Raw genomic sequence first — 19,085 nt, 5'->3', positions numbered from 1 at the left:
GGTTCTGGGCTTGGTCCGTTCCCTGTTAATTACTTAAGAACGGTCAGTAAGAAAATCAGCTGTGCCATACCCAAAGCATTAATTAAAGCATGCAGCTATCAGGGCAAAAAACCCACGGTGTGTGCAAGCACAAGGTTGGTTCTTTTGCCTTGGAAACAAACATGCCTGGTACCAATAATTTTTTACCTATATCAGCCAGTCTTAATTCACAGAAACTGTAGCGCTTTGAATTCTGCCCTGGCCCAGGCTGCTGCTCCCGGGAGGAATATCCCGGCAGTGCCACGGAATTGGAAAGGCAAATCCCTGGGTAGGGATGGTGTTCACAGCACTGCTTCTGCGTCTTCTGTATACATTGCCTGTGTGGAGGAGATGTGCCTTGTCTGAAGTAGTTCTGATCCCTTGGTTCTGGTGCTGATGTTGGCTGAGTTTTTATTTCTGATGTTTTTATGTGCAGTGGTTACGGCTGCTCCGATCACTACTATGAGTCTGACACGCTCCTGCATTCGTTTCAAGTTCTGGCAAAGCTTTTGGAGTCTCCAGCTACACAAGATATTATCTGTGATGTGGGAATGTAAGGGGTTTTTTTATGTACATATGATGAAGGGTTGAGCCTTTAGGGAATGCTGCCTCTGCTGTCTTTCTGCATAGTGAGGGCTCTGCACCAAATCTTTCAATACATCTTGGGAAGTGCTCTAATTTCCCTTTTAATTACCATGACTATGACTGCAACATGCAAAACACCTTCTAAAAGATGATCCTTTCAAAGGTTTCTGGAGGTCGAGCCTTTCAAGAGAGAAATAGGATAATTACAGTTATTTTTTTGGGAACCTTAATGGCTGGACCCTATTGCCATGGGTAAGCCTTTGTATTGTATGTAACACAAAGGGCTTTATAAATTGACTCTCGTTTAGGAATATCAGGGCTCATGTAAATTGCTTTGACTGGCAGATGTCTTTAAACCACATATGTGTATGTGAAAATGCCTGAAACCACTGTAAGTCACATGCTGACAGTGAACAGTGATAAATTATAACTGTAAAATTAACATGTACACCTACTTGTTAGTACTGATATAAATGTGTAAAGCTAGCTTTATTTTGAAGTAGCCTGGTAGTATCATAGTGTCCAGGACACGTAGGAAGTCAGGTTTGACTAAATAAGTTAACTCAGCCAGGAGGATTCTTGTGGTCTGCATCTGTTTCTCAGGCATGCCAGTGATCTGGCAGCAGTTGGTATATCTGAGACTGACAGAATGGTCAGTAACTCTAATTTTCGCAAACAACTATTTGAATTAAAAAATGAGAAGCTAAAACTTGATATATTGTCTTGTTTAATTCCCTTTAGTGATACAGCATAGAAGTGTTGTCTTAAATATAGTTTTAGTGCAGTGAAGTAGATTCTGTAGCTTTTTAAAATTTCATTTAATGAGCTTAAAGCCAGTAACTTTTCTCCTTATTTTCACAGGCCTGTTCTGCACAGAAATGTGCGCTACAATTGTCGAGTGATCTTTTTAAATAAGTAAGTAGTTCTTTATATGTTTTGTGAGATTTATCCTTTCAGACCTGTTTGGCCTTCAGTGCTATGTAGAGCAATGGAGTTGTCTTCCTGACTACTAAATTTCAGAGAGACAACTAATGTTTTCTATTTTTTTCCTTTCTGAATTTCTAGAAACTAAATTTCCACTGTTTTCTGAAAGACTCCAGAAAAAAACCCCTTAAGTCTGCAAACAGAAACTTTGAAAATTATTGTATGTAGTAGTTGTTTAATGTACATCATAATAGAAAAAAAGAGTTGCTATTAATCAGTTATTTAGTCTTGTTTGGCTGTACATCAGGTTTTAACTCACCCTTTCTGTTTTTTATGTTTTAAGAAAAATTCTTCTGATCAGACCAAAAATATCATTGGCAAATGCAGGAAACTACAGGGAACTTAGATGGTTTACCCCGTGGAACAAAGCAAGGTAGGCTGGTTACCGTTAAAATTGTATTTAAAAACACAGCTTGCCGTTTGCAGCCACAAAGAACCTGTGTTTATCTGCTTGATTGCTGCACCCTGTTCAATATTAAACTGGAAAACAATGTGAAATGGATGAGCTCTGTCAGAATTTTAACGACTGCAGAGGTTGAAAGCTACATACCTTATGATGCTGCAGGATACGCTTGATGCTCATCTCTCATGCTGTGCACTCACCTTGTAGTCAGAGGATGGTTCAAACTTGATGATCTCAGTATAAGTACTTCTTTGAGAGCCCCTGAGCATCTGTCCTCTTAACCCCCGTCAGTTCCAGATGAATTCTGAATTAGTCGTGTAGTAGCACTGCAAAAAGAGAAACTTCTGTTTGGTATTTGACTTGCATGCTCTGTTCTGTGTTAGGTCTAGTTTACAGCTAGGATGGAGCATTGTTTACTGTGCATTTCTGAAGCAAAGTGGGATGTTGCTGTCTTACAATCTTAACATTTCTGACTGATTTAACAGAAAGTATTAAGGCCCTTTTCCCCCCGCCTCCCCCCCCAAAAAAACTCCCAACATACACAGCCCTGTACAATGAAGTGCAATTTCTTTAATCAATGTTAGAAGGTGACACAATGTGGAGGTTAGAATCAGTTTTTATGCTGTGATTTACACAATGATATATTCACAACCTGTAAATCTGCTTTAGGCATGTGGAGGAATATTTTCTACCCAGGATAATTCAGGAAGTGACTGGACAGGTAAGTTTGTAAAGGATTTTTTTTTTTTTTCCCCACTTTTAGCATCTTCCAGACTCACCAATTTAAATGAATAAAATTTGTGGCATAAAACTGTAGTACACCAAATTCTGCTGTCAGTCATATTGCATATTCATAGGTTTCAGTGATAGTTCTCAGTTACATTAAATGACAGCGTAATAACCTCGTTTATGTTAGTATTTGGCAGCAAAACAAGTAAATTTTAAATTTGCTGCAGTTATATATACAGGACCTTGAAGACTGTCTTATTTTGCACAGTCTGGTACTGAGTTTATCTGTGCTTGAGACTAGAAATGAGTATGGGTTTTGAGGTAAAAAAAATAATATAAAAAAAGTAGCCTTCCTGATTCAGAAAGGTGTAAAGATTGGATTATTTCCTGCTAAGCCATGAGCATGATTCCTAGCAAAAGACTATCTCTGTTTTGTAGATTGTTTAATACAAAAGCAGTTGTCCAGTCGTGAAGCAAAGCACTGGATCTGAATGCTAATGAAATTTCAACACAAATTTTCAGTATAACCCACAGATTTGCATTTTAGAGGTTTTTTTTTTTTTCCGTTCTTAAACTTGGTATAAAATGAAGGAATGAAGGGATGAAGGGAGGTATATTGTGATTGATACTATGTCACTCATTTCCTCATTTCACATAAGTGAGTATTCAGTTCTTTTTTGGTTTTTTTTGTTTTTTTTTAGACTCGTAGTTAACTTTTTGAAATGAATAGATTCTTGTATTACATGCGTGTAAGGATGTTCTTGGTTTTTCTCAGGAAACTGTTCCTTTTGGGGATGCAGTCCTAGCAACCAAAGATACCTGCCTAGGGACAGAAATATGTGAAGAACTCTGGGCACCAAACAGGTAAAGGAGAGGAAGAAACTAAAAGTAAACTAAAACATACCTTGGACCTGCCTGAAGTAAATGTTTGAAAAAATGTGATTATTCTTGTATGTAGCAGATCTTTCAGAAATGGACAGTAAGCTAAAGTATAATTAGGAACAATAAATACATAATGGGAAAGATTTCACTAGGTCAGATGCAGGATGGCAAAAACAGGTCTAGGTGGTTGAGCTAAATTCATTTGAAATGGAAGGTAGGAGAGAAATACAGGAAAGAAGCAGAGTGAAAAATGTGACCTGAGGAAAGAAATGACAGATAACTGTAGTACTCCCATTCCAGATATTGTTCAGCTTTTAGCTCAACATGAGGTTGAAATGTCCTCTCTGGGTCCATCTCTGTAACTTGATCTAGTGTCAAAGTGACAGTTATTTTGTATGAATTTGTAGTATAATTTTTTTCTAGTAATTACAATCCCATATTGGTCCCACTTAACTGTGCCTGTCTCAAAAATTTAAGAGTACTAGTAGGTCTTTTTATTTTATTTACTTTATTCTTTTTATCTTTGTCTTTGACCAGCTCCTCCAAAGCAATCCACTTCACAGACAAATTGAGGTGCTTTATATTTGATGCACTAGAGCATGGGCTTCTAGGCAGCATCACTTTGAGATGTATTACTGATTTTTTTCTGTTTAGCTATTAGCTTAATGCTTTTGCTGTATTTTTACCCAGCATCAGACAACGCAGAAGGAAACAACGAGAGGTCACTAAGGGAAGGCAAAACCTAGTGCCCTTAAGTCATATTTCCTGTTATTATATTAGTTCCTGTTACAATCCTGTTACAAAGTTCTTCCCAACCACAAAGAAAATCCCATTCATAAAAGTCTGATGCAGGGTAGGGGTGGAGATACGGTTGCATGAAAGCTGTTGCAGTTAACACAAAATAAACAAAATGTTCCCAAAGTTTTTCCAAATCTCCCAGTTACAGACATTGATTTCCTTGTAACTGCAGAAGGTGTGGTATGTTACAGGCAAAGATGTGACTTTTTTAGTATTCCTTTCTTTTAACATTTGGAAAAGAAAAAGAAAAAAGGCAGTAAAAGTCTTCTCCTTCTGGTGGTTCTGTTTGCTTTTGGATTTACTGAGAGAAGGAAAATGGGACGACTGATGTTGCAAGAGTATCTCGAGGTTGCCCTTTCAGACCAAGATTGACTTATTCTCTCTTTCTTTAAGATCCAGGCTTCTATAGATTAAAATAGAATTTCATTTAGAACAGAATGAGCAAAAGCCCTTCTGCCCTCTGCAACCACTGCTGATCTTTGACAGAAGAGTCAGGCAATGCAAGAAAAACAGATGGTTTTGAGAGTCCTACCCTTGTTGGAGCTAAGACATGCAGAAAATTGGCAATGACATGGATGTTTTTATTTGTCACTGTTTTAAATGATACCACAGCATAGTATTCCCAGCTGAATTTTTTTCTGCCTTTTGCTTTGACAGCCCTCATATTGACATGGGACTTGATGGTGTGGAAATTTTCACTAACGCTTCAGGGAGTCACCATGTGCTGCGGAAAGCTCACACCCGGGTGGATTTGGTGAATTCTGCCACAGCAAAGGTATATGCTTAAAAAAAATATATATATTATTCACCTCATTTTATTTCAGAAGAGCCTTCCCTCCTGTGGCAAAGGTATATGCTTAAAAAAAATATATATATATATATTATTCATCTCATTTTATTTCAGAAGAGCCTTCTCTCCTGTGATTATAAGAAGGACAGGAACAAAGAAATAACACTTTGCCTTGTAACATTCTGTCAGGTGCTGTATTCTGATAAGCATTTTTACGTCTGCATGTTTGTTTTCTTCCCAGAATGGTGGAATATATATTTTAGCTAACCAGAAAGGCTGCAATGGAGATCGTCTGTATTATGATGGCTGTGCCATGATTTCGATGAATGGAGAAACAGTTGCTCAAGGATCCCAGTTTTCACTCGATGATGTGGTAATATATTCAACCTATAGCTGTTAGTTACAGCTGAAATTAGTTAATTAGCTACATTTCTGCTCAAGCTTACCAGACACTGCAGATATTAGGTCCGTGTCTCTGGACTAAAAAAGATGCATTTTTACTATGCTGTTCAACTAGATCCGAAGTTTTTCCCTAGTCAAATTGCCTAGACCTGATCTACAGTAGCTCTCCTGCTTTTGTGAGCAAGGAAGAGCTGTCACAGTGGAGAAACTTCATGAAAATGTTTCCATATGCAATCACCAGGAGAGAGCCTGTTAACTTACTAAGAAAAGAAGAGCAAAGATTGCAGTGTTCTAGTTATGACCTGGTTTGGTAGATAGAAGGTTTGATAGGTTGCTCTTTACTTCATAAAGCCCTTTCTCAGTAGATTTGTCATCAAAACTTTAGTTTTCCTCACATGGGCCAAATTCATCTCTTTCCCCAGTATGCTTCTTGCCTTTTCCTTTGCCACAGCTGATGGTGAACCTGCTGTTCAGCCATCTGACAGCACTATGAATTTGTTTATTTGTGGTTTATGAGTGTCCTAATGTATGCATACATTCTTCTTCCCCAACATTTTTTGTAGTTCAGGCCTGTCCAACACTGTTTTATCAGTTTGTGTAGGCTCAATCTAATGTTGAATGCCTTTCCATAGGAGGTGCTGGTTGCCACTCTAGACTTGGAAGATGTTCGAAGTTACAGAGCAGAGATTTCATCTCGTAACTTAGCGGTAAGAATTCTTTATGAATGTTATGTTTGTAAAGTTTGCCAAGTTGGAGCTGTTGAATTTTAAAAGTCTTTGCATGTCTTGATTTTTCACAGTATTCTATAGATCTGATCTTTTATAGGTATATACTACATTAAAATTGATGTCTTCCCAATTCTTCTGTCTTGTTGCTTAGGCAAGTAAAGTGGATCCTTATCCCAGGATAAAAGTGAATTTTGCTCTTTCATGTTCTGATGATGTAGCTGTACCTACTTGTATGCCAATCCAGTGGAGACATCATAGTCCTGAGGAGGAGATCAGGTAAGTGCATACGGAATCTGTTGCTTGAAAATTATTTTTATTTAAAAAAAAAAAAGATAGAAACACAAGATTTTATTTATACTCAAATAAAGTAAGTATCTCATTGGAAGAGCACAGTAAATATGTTGACTTGCTTAGCTCTTATTCCATAACCTTCTTGGAATAATCCTATTTTGTAATTTCAGCCTTGGTCCTGCATGTTGGCTTTGGGACTATTTAAGGCGCAGCAAACAGGTAAGAACAACTGTTTTTGTTCTTTGCCTTGCCATACATGTCTTCTGTGCCACAGGGACAGTACAGATTGCTGTCCTGTGCTGCTGTTAATGCAAAGTGATGTTAGTCCATGCTGCAAGGTTTGAGCTTTTTACGTGTTGGCTCATTCCGACTCAAAACCCATCTGCAAAGTGTGACTTCAATATGCTCTTCAGACCTTTTCCTTAGGAATCCTGCTTGCTTTGAAAGCAAGTCAAGCTTACCTAATAAAGGGGATTTCTTCTTCTTAGAAACACTGTTTTTTTCAGTAAGGAAAATATTTTAATAGATAATGGAAATGTTTAAAATAAGCAGAGTGACATGAACTAGTAATTCAGTTCAACAGTGAAATATACATGAAAAATTGAATTCTTTTTATTAGCTCCTCTGTTTGAGGGTAAAGACATGCTGGAAGCTTTTCTTACACTGACTACTTGTTTGATTATCCAGTCAATAAGAGTTTAAGAGGGTTTGGAGGTCTGGTTTGTTTGTTTGTTTGTTTTTCCCCCAGACTTGAACAATGCCTGTGCAGTTCTTTTAGGAGAACATGTTTCTGAATGGTACAATATATATTTTTTCTAATTTTGCTATTTGGAACATCTTACTTGCTTTATTTTCAAGGCAGGATTTCTCCTACCTCTTAGTGGTGGAATTGACAGCTCTGCTACAGCTTGCATAGTATATTCTATGTGTCACCAGGTTTGCCTGGCAGTCAAGAATGGAAGTAAGTAGATAACAGAATCACAGAATTGCCTAGCTTGGAAAAAACCTTACTAATAATTACAGACAAGTTAATATTAGCTGGGTGCAATAGATGCAAGAGGCGATTAATGGTAGACTCTTGCCCAGTTCTAATGGAATTCTTTGTAACTCTTCAGAAATTCCAGCAAAAATGTGCATCCAGATTTCAGGTTCTTTGAATTGGCTTAATAGTTGTCATTTTGAGTTTCAGAATTGTATGTGGAGCTCAGCCTAGCTTCTGTCTAGAGTATTGTTCAAAATGATGGCTGATGTAGTTTTGAGATTTCAGTTTATCATGAGAAGTTTCTCCTGCTGTTAAATTCAGCACTACAAAACATGGTTAGGCATGATTCAAGCTCTTAAACTGGCTTTCAGTAGACTGTATGCATTTAGTTAAGCCTTGTACGTATTGGATTGTATTTTCTATGAAGTTTCTTTAAGGCATCGAACAAAAGGATTTAGTATTTCCCTGTTAAAAATTAGGAGCAAAATCAGTTATTTTATTTGATACGAAAATATGTTTGGGGAGTTAGATGATGGAGTCTTCTTATTTGTGGGGGGCTTAATTGGAATACAAGAAACATACAAGATATTTGCATATCCTGTATAGCAGGAGTGCAACAATTTCCACCTTGCTCTATTCCTTTTGCTTTCTCCTCAGATCCAGATGTGCTGGCTGATGCACGCAAGATTGTGAACGATGAGACCTACATCCCTGAGGATCCTCGAGAATTTTGCAAGCGTATCTTTACCACTTGCTATATGGCTAGTGAGAACTCCTCCCAGGATACTTGCAACAGGGCTAAACGTCTGGCTGAGCAAATAGGCAGGTACAAATTGAGAAGTGCTGGGAAAAAAAATAATGTGCTGACAAAGACTTTCATATAAAACTTTCAAATTCTAAAATAGGAAAAAATAGGAGAGGAACAATAAGTTGGTTAAGGAGGAGTAATGCAGACGTTGTTATTTAAGTGTGTAAATGTGGGGCAGATTTAGAAGCATTTGGTGAAGGGCATGGAAACTTGGAAATGGACTCTGGAAAGTGTTATTCTTCATACCAGATCTGAGATGGCAGCAGCCTTTAAAACATCATTTTATGGGTGGGGGTTTTTTTTTTTTGCTTTTTTTAGTGATATTTTATGTAGTCAGATTGTGCTAGTTGAGTCACTTCTGCTTGAATTCTTCTCAGCTATCACATCAATCTGAACATAGATGCGGCTGTGAAAGCTGTTGTGGGAATTTTCAACATGGTGACTGGTCGAACTCCCCGTTTTACTGCCTATGGAGGGAGCAGCAGAGAAAACCTGGCACTCCAGAATGTGCAGGTGTGTTTCATGCATGTGTTTCTGACCAGGTCAGATTTTTATTTATTTATTTATTTTTTTAAACAGTAAAAAATGGTAAAGTAGCAAGGAGCTCTTCATTTGCATTGCTGTGAAAACCTGAACTTGTGGTGTGTCCCTGAAGATTCCTGGGCTTCCAGTAAATGTTTGTCTGCAGAAGAAATCTGCAATCTCACAAAACTCAGGAGAAGACCAAGATAATTGTTGCCTGTGACTTTTAAAACCTCATGGCATGGTCAGGAGGAAATAGTACATGCCTGGATCCCATCAGTGTGTTAAGAAAAGCATCCCAACAGAAAGTTGCCAGGTCAGGAAAATAAGCAGCCAAGTGTTCTAATGGACAAGTTTGAGTCCTGTAAGACTGTGGCAGGCCAAGACTCAAAAAATGTTGCAGATGTATACTAGACTTTTCTCTGGTGAATGTCAGCAGCCTTTAAAAGGCTCTGTGAGATGTCACATTTTGTTCTTTATGCATTTGTTTAGGGAATCTATTAATAAAAATGACTGGGGAGAAATTATTCTGCTTTGTAAATTTGCTTTATTTTTTGTTTTGCTTTGCAGGCTAGAATAAGAATGGTCCTTGCCTACCTGTTTGCTCAGCTGACGCTTTGGACTCGTGGCAAGCCAGGAGGACTTCTGGTGCTGGGATCAGCCAATGTGGATGAAAGGTTGGTGAAAGTTAGAAATCTAAAACCAGGTGAACTGGGAAGAGGTCACTGCATTTTCTTACAACTCTACCAAATCCCTGTGTAGATTATTACTCAGAAGAGGTAACAAGCTAAGAATACACTGATAGCAGTGAAATTAATGAAAATAGTTGAATTGGCCGTAACGGAAAATTGTGTATTTTTCAGAAGTTGTCACAGTTTTCCAATAAACTGCTGTTCCTTCCTTAGCCATTTTCAGTAGAGCTTGCCTGTGCAGTTACCAGGTTAACTTTCCATTCTGTTATTTGTTGTATTTTCAATTACTATAACAGGAATTAGAGTTGAAAACAGATTTAAAATCTGCAGTACTGTTGTTAGAGCTGCCTACTTGAAGATTAAAGCAATCCCCATAAGATTGTGTGATTGATAACCTCAAAAGCTGGGAGAGCAGTGTGTGTTGATTCTGTGGGTGTTTTGGGATTTATTTTTTTAATTGGTCAGGACAGTATTTTAATAGTTTTGCTTCAAATATATTACCTTAGTGTGCTCAGTTTTGCAGTGCTTCATAGTTGTTCAAAATACTGTCTTCTTCCTGGCAATTTTGTGGCTTTGGGATATCCTGATAAATCCTTTAGGATAGATTGCAGCTGAACACCTCTTTGCCCCTTATGTATAAATACATTAACAATATGAGGTCTGTTTCTCCCTGTCTTTATATGACATATATATTCTCCATAGTATAAACTATTGTCTATTATACTAATGTTACATTATTTATTGCTATATAAAATCTCTTTTACTCAGTCTCCGAGGTTACTTGACAAAGTACGATTGCTCAAGTGCTGATATCAATCCCATTGGTGGAATTAGCAAGACTGATTTGAAGAACTTCATACAATATTGCATTGAAAACTTTCAGCTCACGGCCCTCAGAAGGTGAGTAGTGAAGCAGTGAGATCGGTGGCTGTATTTATATCCAGCCTATTGTGGACGTCACGGTTTGGTTTTCTTTACTAACAGAAATAAGCTGCAGTAATATTGCAAATGCTAGTAAAGAAGAGTTTTTGGCATATCCCTCTGGTTTTAAATGATAGTGTACCCTTACACAATGTAATTGGCTGGGTGCTGAAAATGCTGCTGGTCTTAAGAGTTAATCTATGCAAACATTTGTGTTGTTAATTCCACTGAAGGAATTGTTTGAACCAGATGCTTTATGTTTTTGGTATAACACGCTGCTTTCTAAACATGGAGCAGCTTGCAAGTAGCACTTCTTCAGAGTTATCTAGTCACTTAGCAGCTTATACCCTGAAAATGCTTTGAATGAAGCATTTGATTTTTAACAAACCAGACTGGATTAAATTTATATTTTTCTTTTTACCTTTTTTTTACAGTATCATGTCAGCTCCACCCACTGCGGAGTTAGAGCCCCTGGTAGATGGACAAGTGGCTCAAACTGATGAGGTAATGGGCAGTGACTTTAAAATGCTCTGGTAAGCCTTATCCCAAAATCTGGTGTTTGTCCAGTAACTATTGTTTGCTCTTGTATGTATCCATGCTTATTGACAAGCATTTTGTAAGCAATCTTAGAGCCACTGAGAAGGCATTAGTGCCCACACCAGCCTTATCTATGTTGACAACAGTTTCCAAAACAGCAAATTAACTTTTTTTGGAATTATTTTAAATTTTAGGCATGTAGAAGGATGGATGTTCTGAAATTCATTTTGGTTTAAAGTTTCTTAATATCAAAAGAGAGTCAGTCAGGGCCTTACTGCTTAAAATGACTGGTGGCAAAGCCCTTCCTTTTTTGCCCCCACCCTTCTCTGCTATCCTTTTGGATAAGAGAGCACTGGTAAGCCTAATGAATACCACCGAGGGCTGTTGGATGTCTAACCATAGGGTATTGTAAAACTTATTTTATGTTAAAGCAAAGGGTTGCTAAATTAGAATTAGTGTTTTTCTTAATTTGACCATACCTTACTGATATACCCTACATTGAAGCTACCTAGAAGGGAAAATGAACAAATTCTTTGCAAGAAAGAAATATTTTCACTGGCCAAATCAAGTATGTTCATGGAAGAATTTCAAATCTCCCATTTCAGAGAGATTACAGGTTTGGTGTTTTTTTTCTTCTGTTCATAATATTACAATCTCGTTGTCCTTTTGATCATTGTCAATTTCATTTTGGTGTTTCTTTGATTAAACTGGGTTACTGTAATAGCTCCATAAAACTATTAATTATAATTTGCATAGTTGAGATTTTCAGTGACTCTCTGTGTGATTTCAGGCAGATATGGGGATGACATATGCAGAGCTCTCAATCTACGGCAAACTAAGAAAAATTGCAAAGGCTGGACCTTACAGTATGTTTTGTAAGCTGATTAATATGTGGAAGGAAATTTGTACTCCAAGAGAGGTAATATACAAAATATATATATATAAAAAAAAAGAAGTAATGTGTTTGCCAAAATAGAGTGTGTTTGGAGAAAGGTTGAGTAGAGTTCCTTTTAATTGAAAGGAACAGTTTAATTATGCTGTGTTTAGATATTATTCTACAGCTGTAGCAAAATATGCTGGAAAAACTGGTATTCATCTCTTAAATTAATGGAGCTTGTTGTCCGTGTTGCAAATTGTTACAACAGTAATTGGGTAATTTTAAAACAATTACTTCAGAATTATATCTTCAGGGGAAAATTGCTCTCTGAAGTATACATGGCTAACTACTCTTGAAGCCTTTGGTTATGTATTCTGAGACAGAGAATGGCTTTTGCTTTGAAAGACTGTCTACACTGAAGAGGTACCTGCTTTGCTGTTACACAGTTCTTCCCTTCTTGTGCATAAGGGAAAATCCATACTGTCAGCTGAATTGCAGAGGCCAGTACTTACTGTTAGATGTCTAAATGTTAGGTGCAGAGACCAAGGTGGTGACTAAAAATGGTCTTAAATGCCTCTTATAGGGAGGGTCATCCACAGTGATTCATACTACTAGTGGTAGATAATTTATGTAAATGTTAATAGAATAAAATGGATGTGTAAAGCTAGAACACAGTCTCCAAAATACTGTTCTTGTCCAAATTTTTAAACACTAAGAATCTTCATCTGATTAAAAGCTATATTCTTTGTACACCAGGTGGCATCAAAGGTTAAGCATTTCTTCAGGATGTATTCCATTAACAGACATAAAATGACCACCCTCACTCCTTCCTACCATGCTGAAAACTACAGTCCAGATGACAACCGATTTGACCTGAGACCTTTCCTTTATAACACCACATGGTCCTGGCAGTTTAAGTGTATAGATAAACAGGTAAGTGCCCTCTACTTCTTGTATGGCTTTATATTTAAAGCTCTTCCAATGGGACAAGCCCAGTTCCAGTGAATATCCAGCAGAACACAGCTAGCATTTAGGATAATAGTTTAATATAGAAATAAATGTGATTGTTCTTTTCCCATAAGTATGAGACTAAGAATTCCCTGGTTTCAGTGTAGGTTGTTGTTTTTTTCATTGTTTAAGTACAACTTGTTGTATTGCTAGGAAATCAAGAAGGAAAGAAAAATATATGTACTAAGGCTAGAAATTAATAGGTGTACCCATACTCATGAAGTCTTGTGGGGTTGTTTAGCCTGGAGAGAAGGAGGCTGAGGGGAGACCACCTCAGACCTTCTCGTGCTCTACAACTACCTGAAAGGAGGGTGGAGAGAGGTGGGGGTGGGTCTGTTCAACCAAGAAACAAGGGACAGGACCAGAGGAAATGGCCTCAAGTTGTGCCCAGGGCAGTTGAGATGGGATGTGAGGAGGAATTTCTTTGCTGAAAGGGTTCTGAGGCATTGGATGGGGTTGCCCAGGGCAGTGGTGGAGTCCCCATCCCTGGAGGGATTGAAGAGTTGTGTAGACATAGTGCGGAGGGACATGGGTTAGTCGGGGACTTGTCAGTGTTGGGTTCATGGTTGGACTGGATGAACTTAAAGGTCTTTTCCAGTCGAGGCACTTCTGGGATTCAGTAATGTGGAGAACAAGGTTAATGTGTTTCGGTTTCAGTTCAGGACCTGTCTGAAGGGATCTGTTTAGTTGCAGGATTAAGACTTGAGCTGCATCTGTGTGGGAACAGCCAGTAAGAGGCAGCAATTCATTGTGAATGCTTCTCCCACCTGCTTCTACAACAAAAGACCTTTCTTGAACCTCGAGCCAGTTGACTCACAAGTACATGTTTGCTCAGATACAGCAACGGCACAGTGCTTAGTTTGAGCACTGTGAGGTGTGGAGGGGCCTGAGCAACTACCAGAACTGTACTTAGCGCTTTGTAGTTTTTAGTCACACCTTCAATGTTATTTTAATGCATTTTTTTATAGCAAATATGCTGGGCTGAAAAATTTTACCACCTTGAAGTTTTTTTTTTCTGCCAGAGATTTTACACCTCAGTTGCTTTTAAGAATATGTTTATATATGTAATAAAATATTAATTCCCTCGTCTGTGAAATGCCAGACATGCTGTAATAGTGTTTTATTACCTTGAAACCTAGGATAAAAGCCACCACATGCAGCTCTTTTTTTGTAGGTCTGTATGGTGGGGTTTTTTTTTCCATTGTTTTGGACTTTTTCCCACTGAAGTCCAGGACAAAAGTTCTTTTGGCCTCGGTGAGAGTTGGGTAAAATATTTTTGTAGGGTCTGGACCAAAATGTAATTATTTTATGCTTACAGTAAATGTGATTTAAAATCTTTTTAATGATCCAGGATATTGTTACATTCTTTAACTAGGTTTGTATGTAATAGCATTTGTGCTGTGCAAGGGTACTGGCCACTGCAATTTATTCTTGAAAACTGGGAGTCAAGTTTAGGGAAGAATCTGTTACGTAGGCAACAGTAACCTGTACTGAGAAAGTTCAGCAGTAACCTGAACTGATAACTCATTACTACAGATAGCTTTTTGCAAGACTGGAAAATAATGACTTGCAGTAATGTGAGTCAAATCTGCCCTGTTCAAGAAAGGGAATACTGGAAGAGTTTCCACTTACTGTGCATATTCAGCACAATTGTAATTCTGAAGAGAATCACTCTCTAGGACAATGTCTCACTGATAATTATGCTCCTGAGACTTAATACACACTTGAGGTTTTTCTAACATAGTAATGGGACTGTGAAAATAAGGCATAAACTCTAGATGACATTAAAAAACCCCCTCAGGTAATGCCAGGTTTTCCTGTAGAAGAGCCATCTTACAGCTTGAGCTCCTTTGTGAAGGGAAATGGTTTTGAGTGCTAATGAGAGAGAAATATGTTGGATTTGTGGAAAGTACTTTTCTGCTTTGGATGTTTGTAGTGTAGTCGAGCCAATTTAGTTATCCACTCTTTTAAGTGCAGAATTCCCTCTGTATTTGCTGCAGAAGGAACAGGGGTAAGAGGAGGTTGAGAGGAATAGTGTTTTCTGGGAATTACTAGGTTTGCCCTTGGAGTCGTAATGTCACTCTACCTAGCTGAAGGTTCCACCTGGGTGATCAAATTTATAGTGGTCTAGAGCAACCCTAGGAACTGCCCATAGCTTCTGCCTTTGAGTTACATCTGAGATAAAGAATTTCTGGGTGCCAGAATGTTCATTGGGATTTTAATAGCTGGCATAATTTGAAGGAACTGTGACATAGCTCTGAAGAAAGCTGGCACACCTGCTGCCAAGGATGAGCTATCTGCACTCTGTCTTCTTTTTCCAGTGCTTATTGGTCATACCAGATTAGCTGCACTTGGTCAAACAAAAACATTTATCAACTTGAGTATCTTTGTTTGTCTCTTTCACAACCAGTAGCAGGTGTTGAAGGAAGAACAATAAGAACAGGGAATTTATAGTATGACCCTCCCTATATATCCCCATAGATTTGGGGAACGTAGAACTGAATTTTCCAGAGTTAGAGACAACGTGCAGAACATCATATTTAGTTCATGCTCTTGGTCTATCCTCCATGAGTTTGTAGAATCCTTTCTGAAACTATTTATATTGTTAGTCTTAACATCAGCTTAGCTTAATATAAGGTAATTCCTTGAGTTTTAAGAACCGTGAAGGTCATTTTTAAATTGTGTGTGTGTGCATGGAAAGCATTTCCTGTGTTTGCTTGAATTATTCTAGGCTCTCTGTTATGGGCAGGGTTCCAGGTTATGGCTTGATCTGATCTGACACTGAAAGGGGCAGTGTTGCCTCCCTTCCTTGTCTCTCCTGTCTTCTGAGATGGCTTTGGTGCTTAGCTCACCCCTTGGTCAGCAAAAGGAAGTCACCAGACTGACAAAAAAACTAGGAACTGATGGGAGCATGCAGCTGGAGGGAGGTTAAGGGGGTGGGTGAGAATAAAGTTTGACCTTCTCTTTTGACTGCAACTAACACCATATTCAGCTCAGCTGTCCCCTAGAGCGTATCCCACTGTCAGTTCCTGATAAATCTGGGCTCTACTGTTTTGTGTTAAAAGTCTGAAAAGACAGGAGACATTAATTGCAAACTTATTTTTACTATTTAATCAGTTTCCTTTTAACTTGCAGGTATCCAAGCTAGAAAAAAAGGAAGGAATTTCTCAAGACGCGGACTGATTTGCTGTCTTGTTTAACTGTGGTAATTAATTTAGTAAGCAGAATGTTCAAAACTGGAGTATACTGTGATGGTGAGCAGAGGTGACCCAAACAATTGCTGAGATGGCCATTGTAAATGCTATTTGTAATCAAGTAATTTATTTTTTTTTTTAATTGACTCCCTGTTTTGTTCCAAATAAACCATAGTTTGACTAAGGAATCATTTATTAGGGTTTTTCTTCAATTACTTGAGTTAATTGCCTTTAGTTGAAAATATTTGGATAATCCCATCAATCATAAGTAAATGCAGGGTAGTCTTTTGTGAAAGTGTATACCCATACAAATACTAGGTTTTGTTCTAATAATTTGGAGATGATTTGGGTAATATTCAGCTGAAAGTATAAAATGTTAACAATTCTGGCATGTGCTGTTGAGGGGAAAAAATAATTTTACTTTGCAATAAACTTGTAATTTTACACTGCTAATTGACTCTGTTCTTATTTTACATGTTTTTTATTTATCTAGCATTAGCTGTGTAGACTGGTCCAGTGTTTTGAATAGCCACATAAGGTCTAAATTAGCAAGATATTGGTGGAAGCATGTCTAACTTGAAGCAGATGAGTAATCTTGTTAGCAGGATCCAAATTAAGAGTTCAGCCTCTTGTTTTGCATCTACTTGCTGTGTAACTTATGACAATTAACTGTAAAATATCTAACTTTATTTGTGCCAAGTTGGCAAGGTGTCTTTTCCCTCCTGGCATTTTTGATGCGTAAGGGTAACTTGGTGTACCTGAAATAAGAAGTGTCTTCTGGTGCATGGGATCTTGAATAGAGAGGACACAAGTTTGGTATCCACGCCACTGTTACTATTCCTGTATGTTCTGGTGCTGCCTGTCCAGGAGCTGTATGATCTATTCTCACTGACCACATACTCCCTTTCCTGTTGGAATCAAACTTGCTGGGTGTAAAACATCTGCAAATGGAGTGACTATTGCAGAATGAAGTATAAAACCAGCTTCTTTTGAGCTCAAGTAGTATTTTACCCACCTTCCACCTACTGTTTGCAAGTAGTTTATTTTAACTTCATGGATCCAGCTCACAACAGTCTGATTCTATCATCTTCTAAATGTGTCCAGTGCTGTGGAACAGTACAAAAGGTACAAGGATAGGCTTGTTCCTTCACTTCAGTCCCTTTTCTTCTTGTTCATTTAACGTTTGGCCATTTCCATTGCTTTTTTTTTTTATTTTATTTTTTTATTTTATTTGAAGGTGCACTTTTAATAGGGGAAACTAGCAACACATTTCTGAGGTTCTGGGCAAACAATGCTGTAATTGTGACAGCAGGGGAGCTGAGACCAAGTGAGACTTTTGTTAAAATGGTTGGTACATTGTGCTAATGGAAAATGTGTGCTGAAGGGCACGTTCTCCACATTTGTTTTCTACAATCCAGAAAGACAGAGTTGATTCACTTGGAGTAGAAGTTGCTGCATTGTTCTTGGTGGGTTTATTATATGGTATTTCTTTAAATAGATAGGTAACTTACCTTAATGGATGTTGCTGCTACTACGGATGTTTATGTTTGTCTGACAGAAAACTCCAGCTGAGATTTGCCTTCCTTCACCTTTTGTTGGGCACTTCCACTTCCCATTCCAGCCAGAGCGAGCGACTGATTTTTTTAACAGAAGTTCAGGAACCTGTTGCATATTTGAAGGCTTCTTAGTTATTTTTTTCTTCCTGAAGTTACTGATTCTCTTTCCTGGCAATCAGAGAAGAGGAAAGAAGGAAACATTTGCTTTTGTTCAAATAAAAAAATAATAGCAAAACATTTGCAATGTTTACATGCACTCTCTCTTACTGTGGTTTTCCTGAGTATTTCAGGAAATATAGCAAAACATTTGCAATGTTTACATGCACTCCCTCTTACTTTGGTTACCCTGAGTCTTTCAGACACTCGGTGAAAGGACACTCATGTTTCTTGGCAATGGCACTTACAGCATGTGTGCAAATTGCATTTTATTTCTTACCTGCTAGTGCTGAATACAGATTGTACCAGCCCCCCCCTACTTTCCTTTTAGTATCCCAAAATTTTCACTGTCCCTATTCCCTCTGATGCCTGTAGTTCAACTGTTACCAACACTAACTCCAATTGTACCAGTGCTTTGCTGTCTATTGAGAATGAGAAGTAACTAATGTGCAGCTGCTGCTGTTCCCTTTTTACTGGTGCTGCCTGTTATGGTAAAGGTTATACCCTGGGGTTTTCCTTTTTATCTTAAGTTCACCAAAAAGGTTGGATCTGACCCTGACTTATTTAGAAGTGGGTGTGAAACACTGATTTTTAATTTTTTTTAAACAGTATAGGATAGACCTAATTTACAGTTAAATGAGGAAAGGGGGGGAGTAGCAGAAGTGAAGAAGCATCTTTTAACAATCAAAGTAGTGTAAGCCAAGTTCATAGGTGCTTCTGGGCCACTGAGGTGACTAAATACAAATTAAATACCTCCTGCTAGCGTGGTAAATGGTTATTTAAGAATGTGAATGGAAGCAATAATTTATAACCTATTATTTTCTGAATAAATCTGCCAGGCTGCAGTGCTGCTCTTGAGGCAGTGACGAGCTTAGAGCTGGTGCTGAGTTTACAGCTGCCGTGAGGTTAAAAAAGCTGCAATTCCTCACAAGGGACAGATTTTTAAAAAGCGTAGATGACGCCTGGGATCTGCTCTCTAAGATCAGGTGAAGAACCAACGCTTCTTACCACAGATTTACTGTCGCGTCCTTCATCAACCCCCGACTCCTTACGAAGCCGAGCTCCCGAGGCGGTGGCGGCGGAGCTGGGCGGGGCGGAGCCGATGCCCCGTTTGCCGCTGGAGGGTGACACAGGGCAGCGCCCTCAGCGAGGCCGGTCCCCGGGCGGGCGGGAGGGAGGAGCCGCCTTCCCGCTCCCTTCCCGCCCTCCCTCGGCCGCCGGT

At 38.5% G+C, this 19,085-nt stretch overlaps 1 protein-coding gene across 1 annotated transcript; it reads left to right on the top strand.

The window, feature by feature from the left end:
* Positions 1-454: 454 nt before the first annotated feature.
* NADSYN1 (NAD synthetase 1) lies at positions 455-16,265 on the top strand (the record flags this gene model as incomplete). Its single annotated transcript, XM_010167573.2, has 19 exons — positions 455-571; positions 1,465-1,518; positions 1,871-1,960; positions 2,660-2,711; positions 3,495-3,583; positions 5,057-5,174; positions 5,431-5,562; positions 6,224-6,298; positions 6,471-6,595; positions 6,781-6,829; positions 7,469-7,571; positions 8,250-8,418; positions 8,778-8,913; positions 9,493-9,599; positions 10,383-10,514; positions 10,970-11,039; positions 11,863-11,991; positions 12,706-12,882; positions 16,093-16,265. Coding segments are annotated over 19 exons (1,972 nt in total), but the record flags the coding sequence as incomplete, so codon positions are not given.
* Positions 16,266-19,085: the final 2,820 nt, after the last annotated feature.

This window comes from Antrostomus carolinensis, unplaced genomic scaffold (genome assembly GCF_000700745.2).
Source record: "Antrostomus carolinensis isolate BGI_N321 unplaced genomic scaffold, ASM70074v2 scaffold10225, whole genome shotgun sequence".
In the NCBI taxonomy this organism is placed as follows: domain Eukaryota; kingdom Metazoa; phylum Chordata; class Aves; order Caprimulgiformes; family Caprimulgidae; genus Antrostomus; species Antrostomus carolinensis.
Note: the sequence above shows the minus strand (reverse complement) of the source record. Positions and strands in the feature narration are given on the sequence as shown.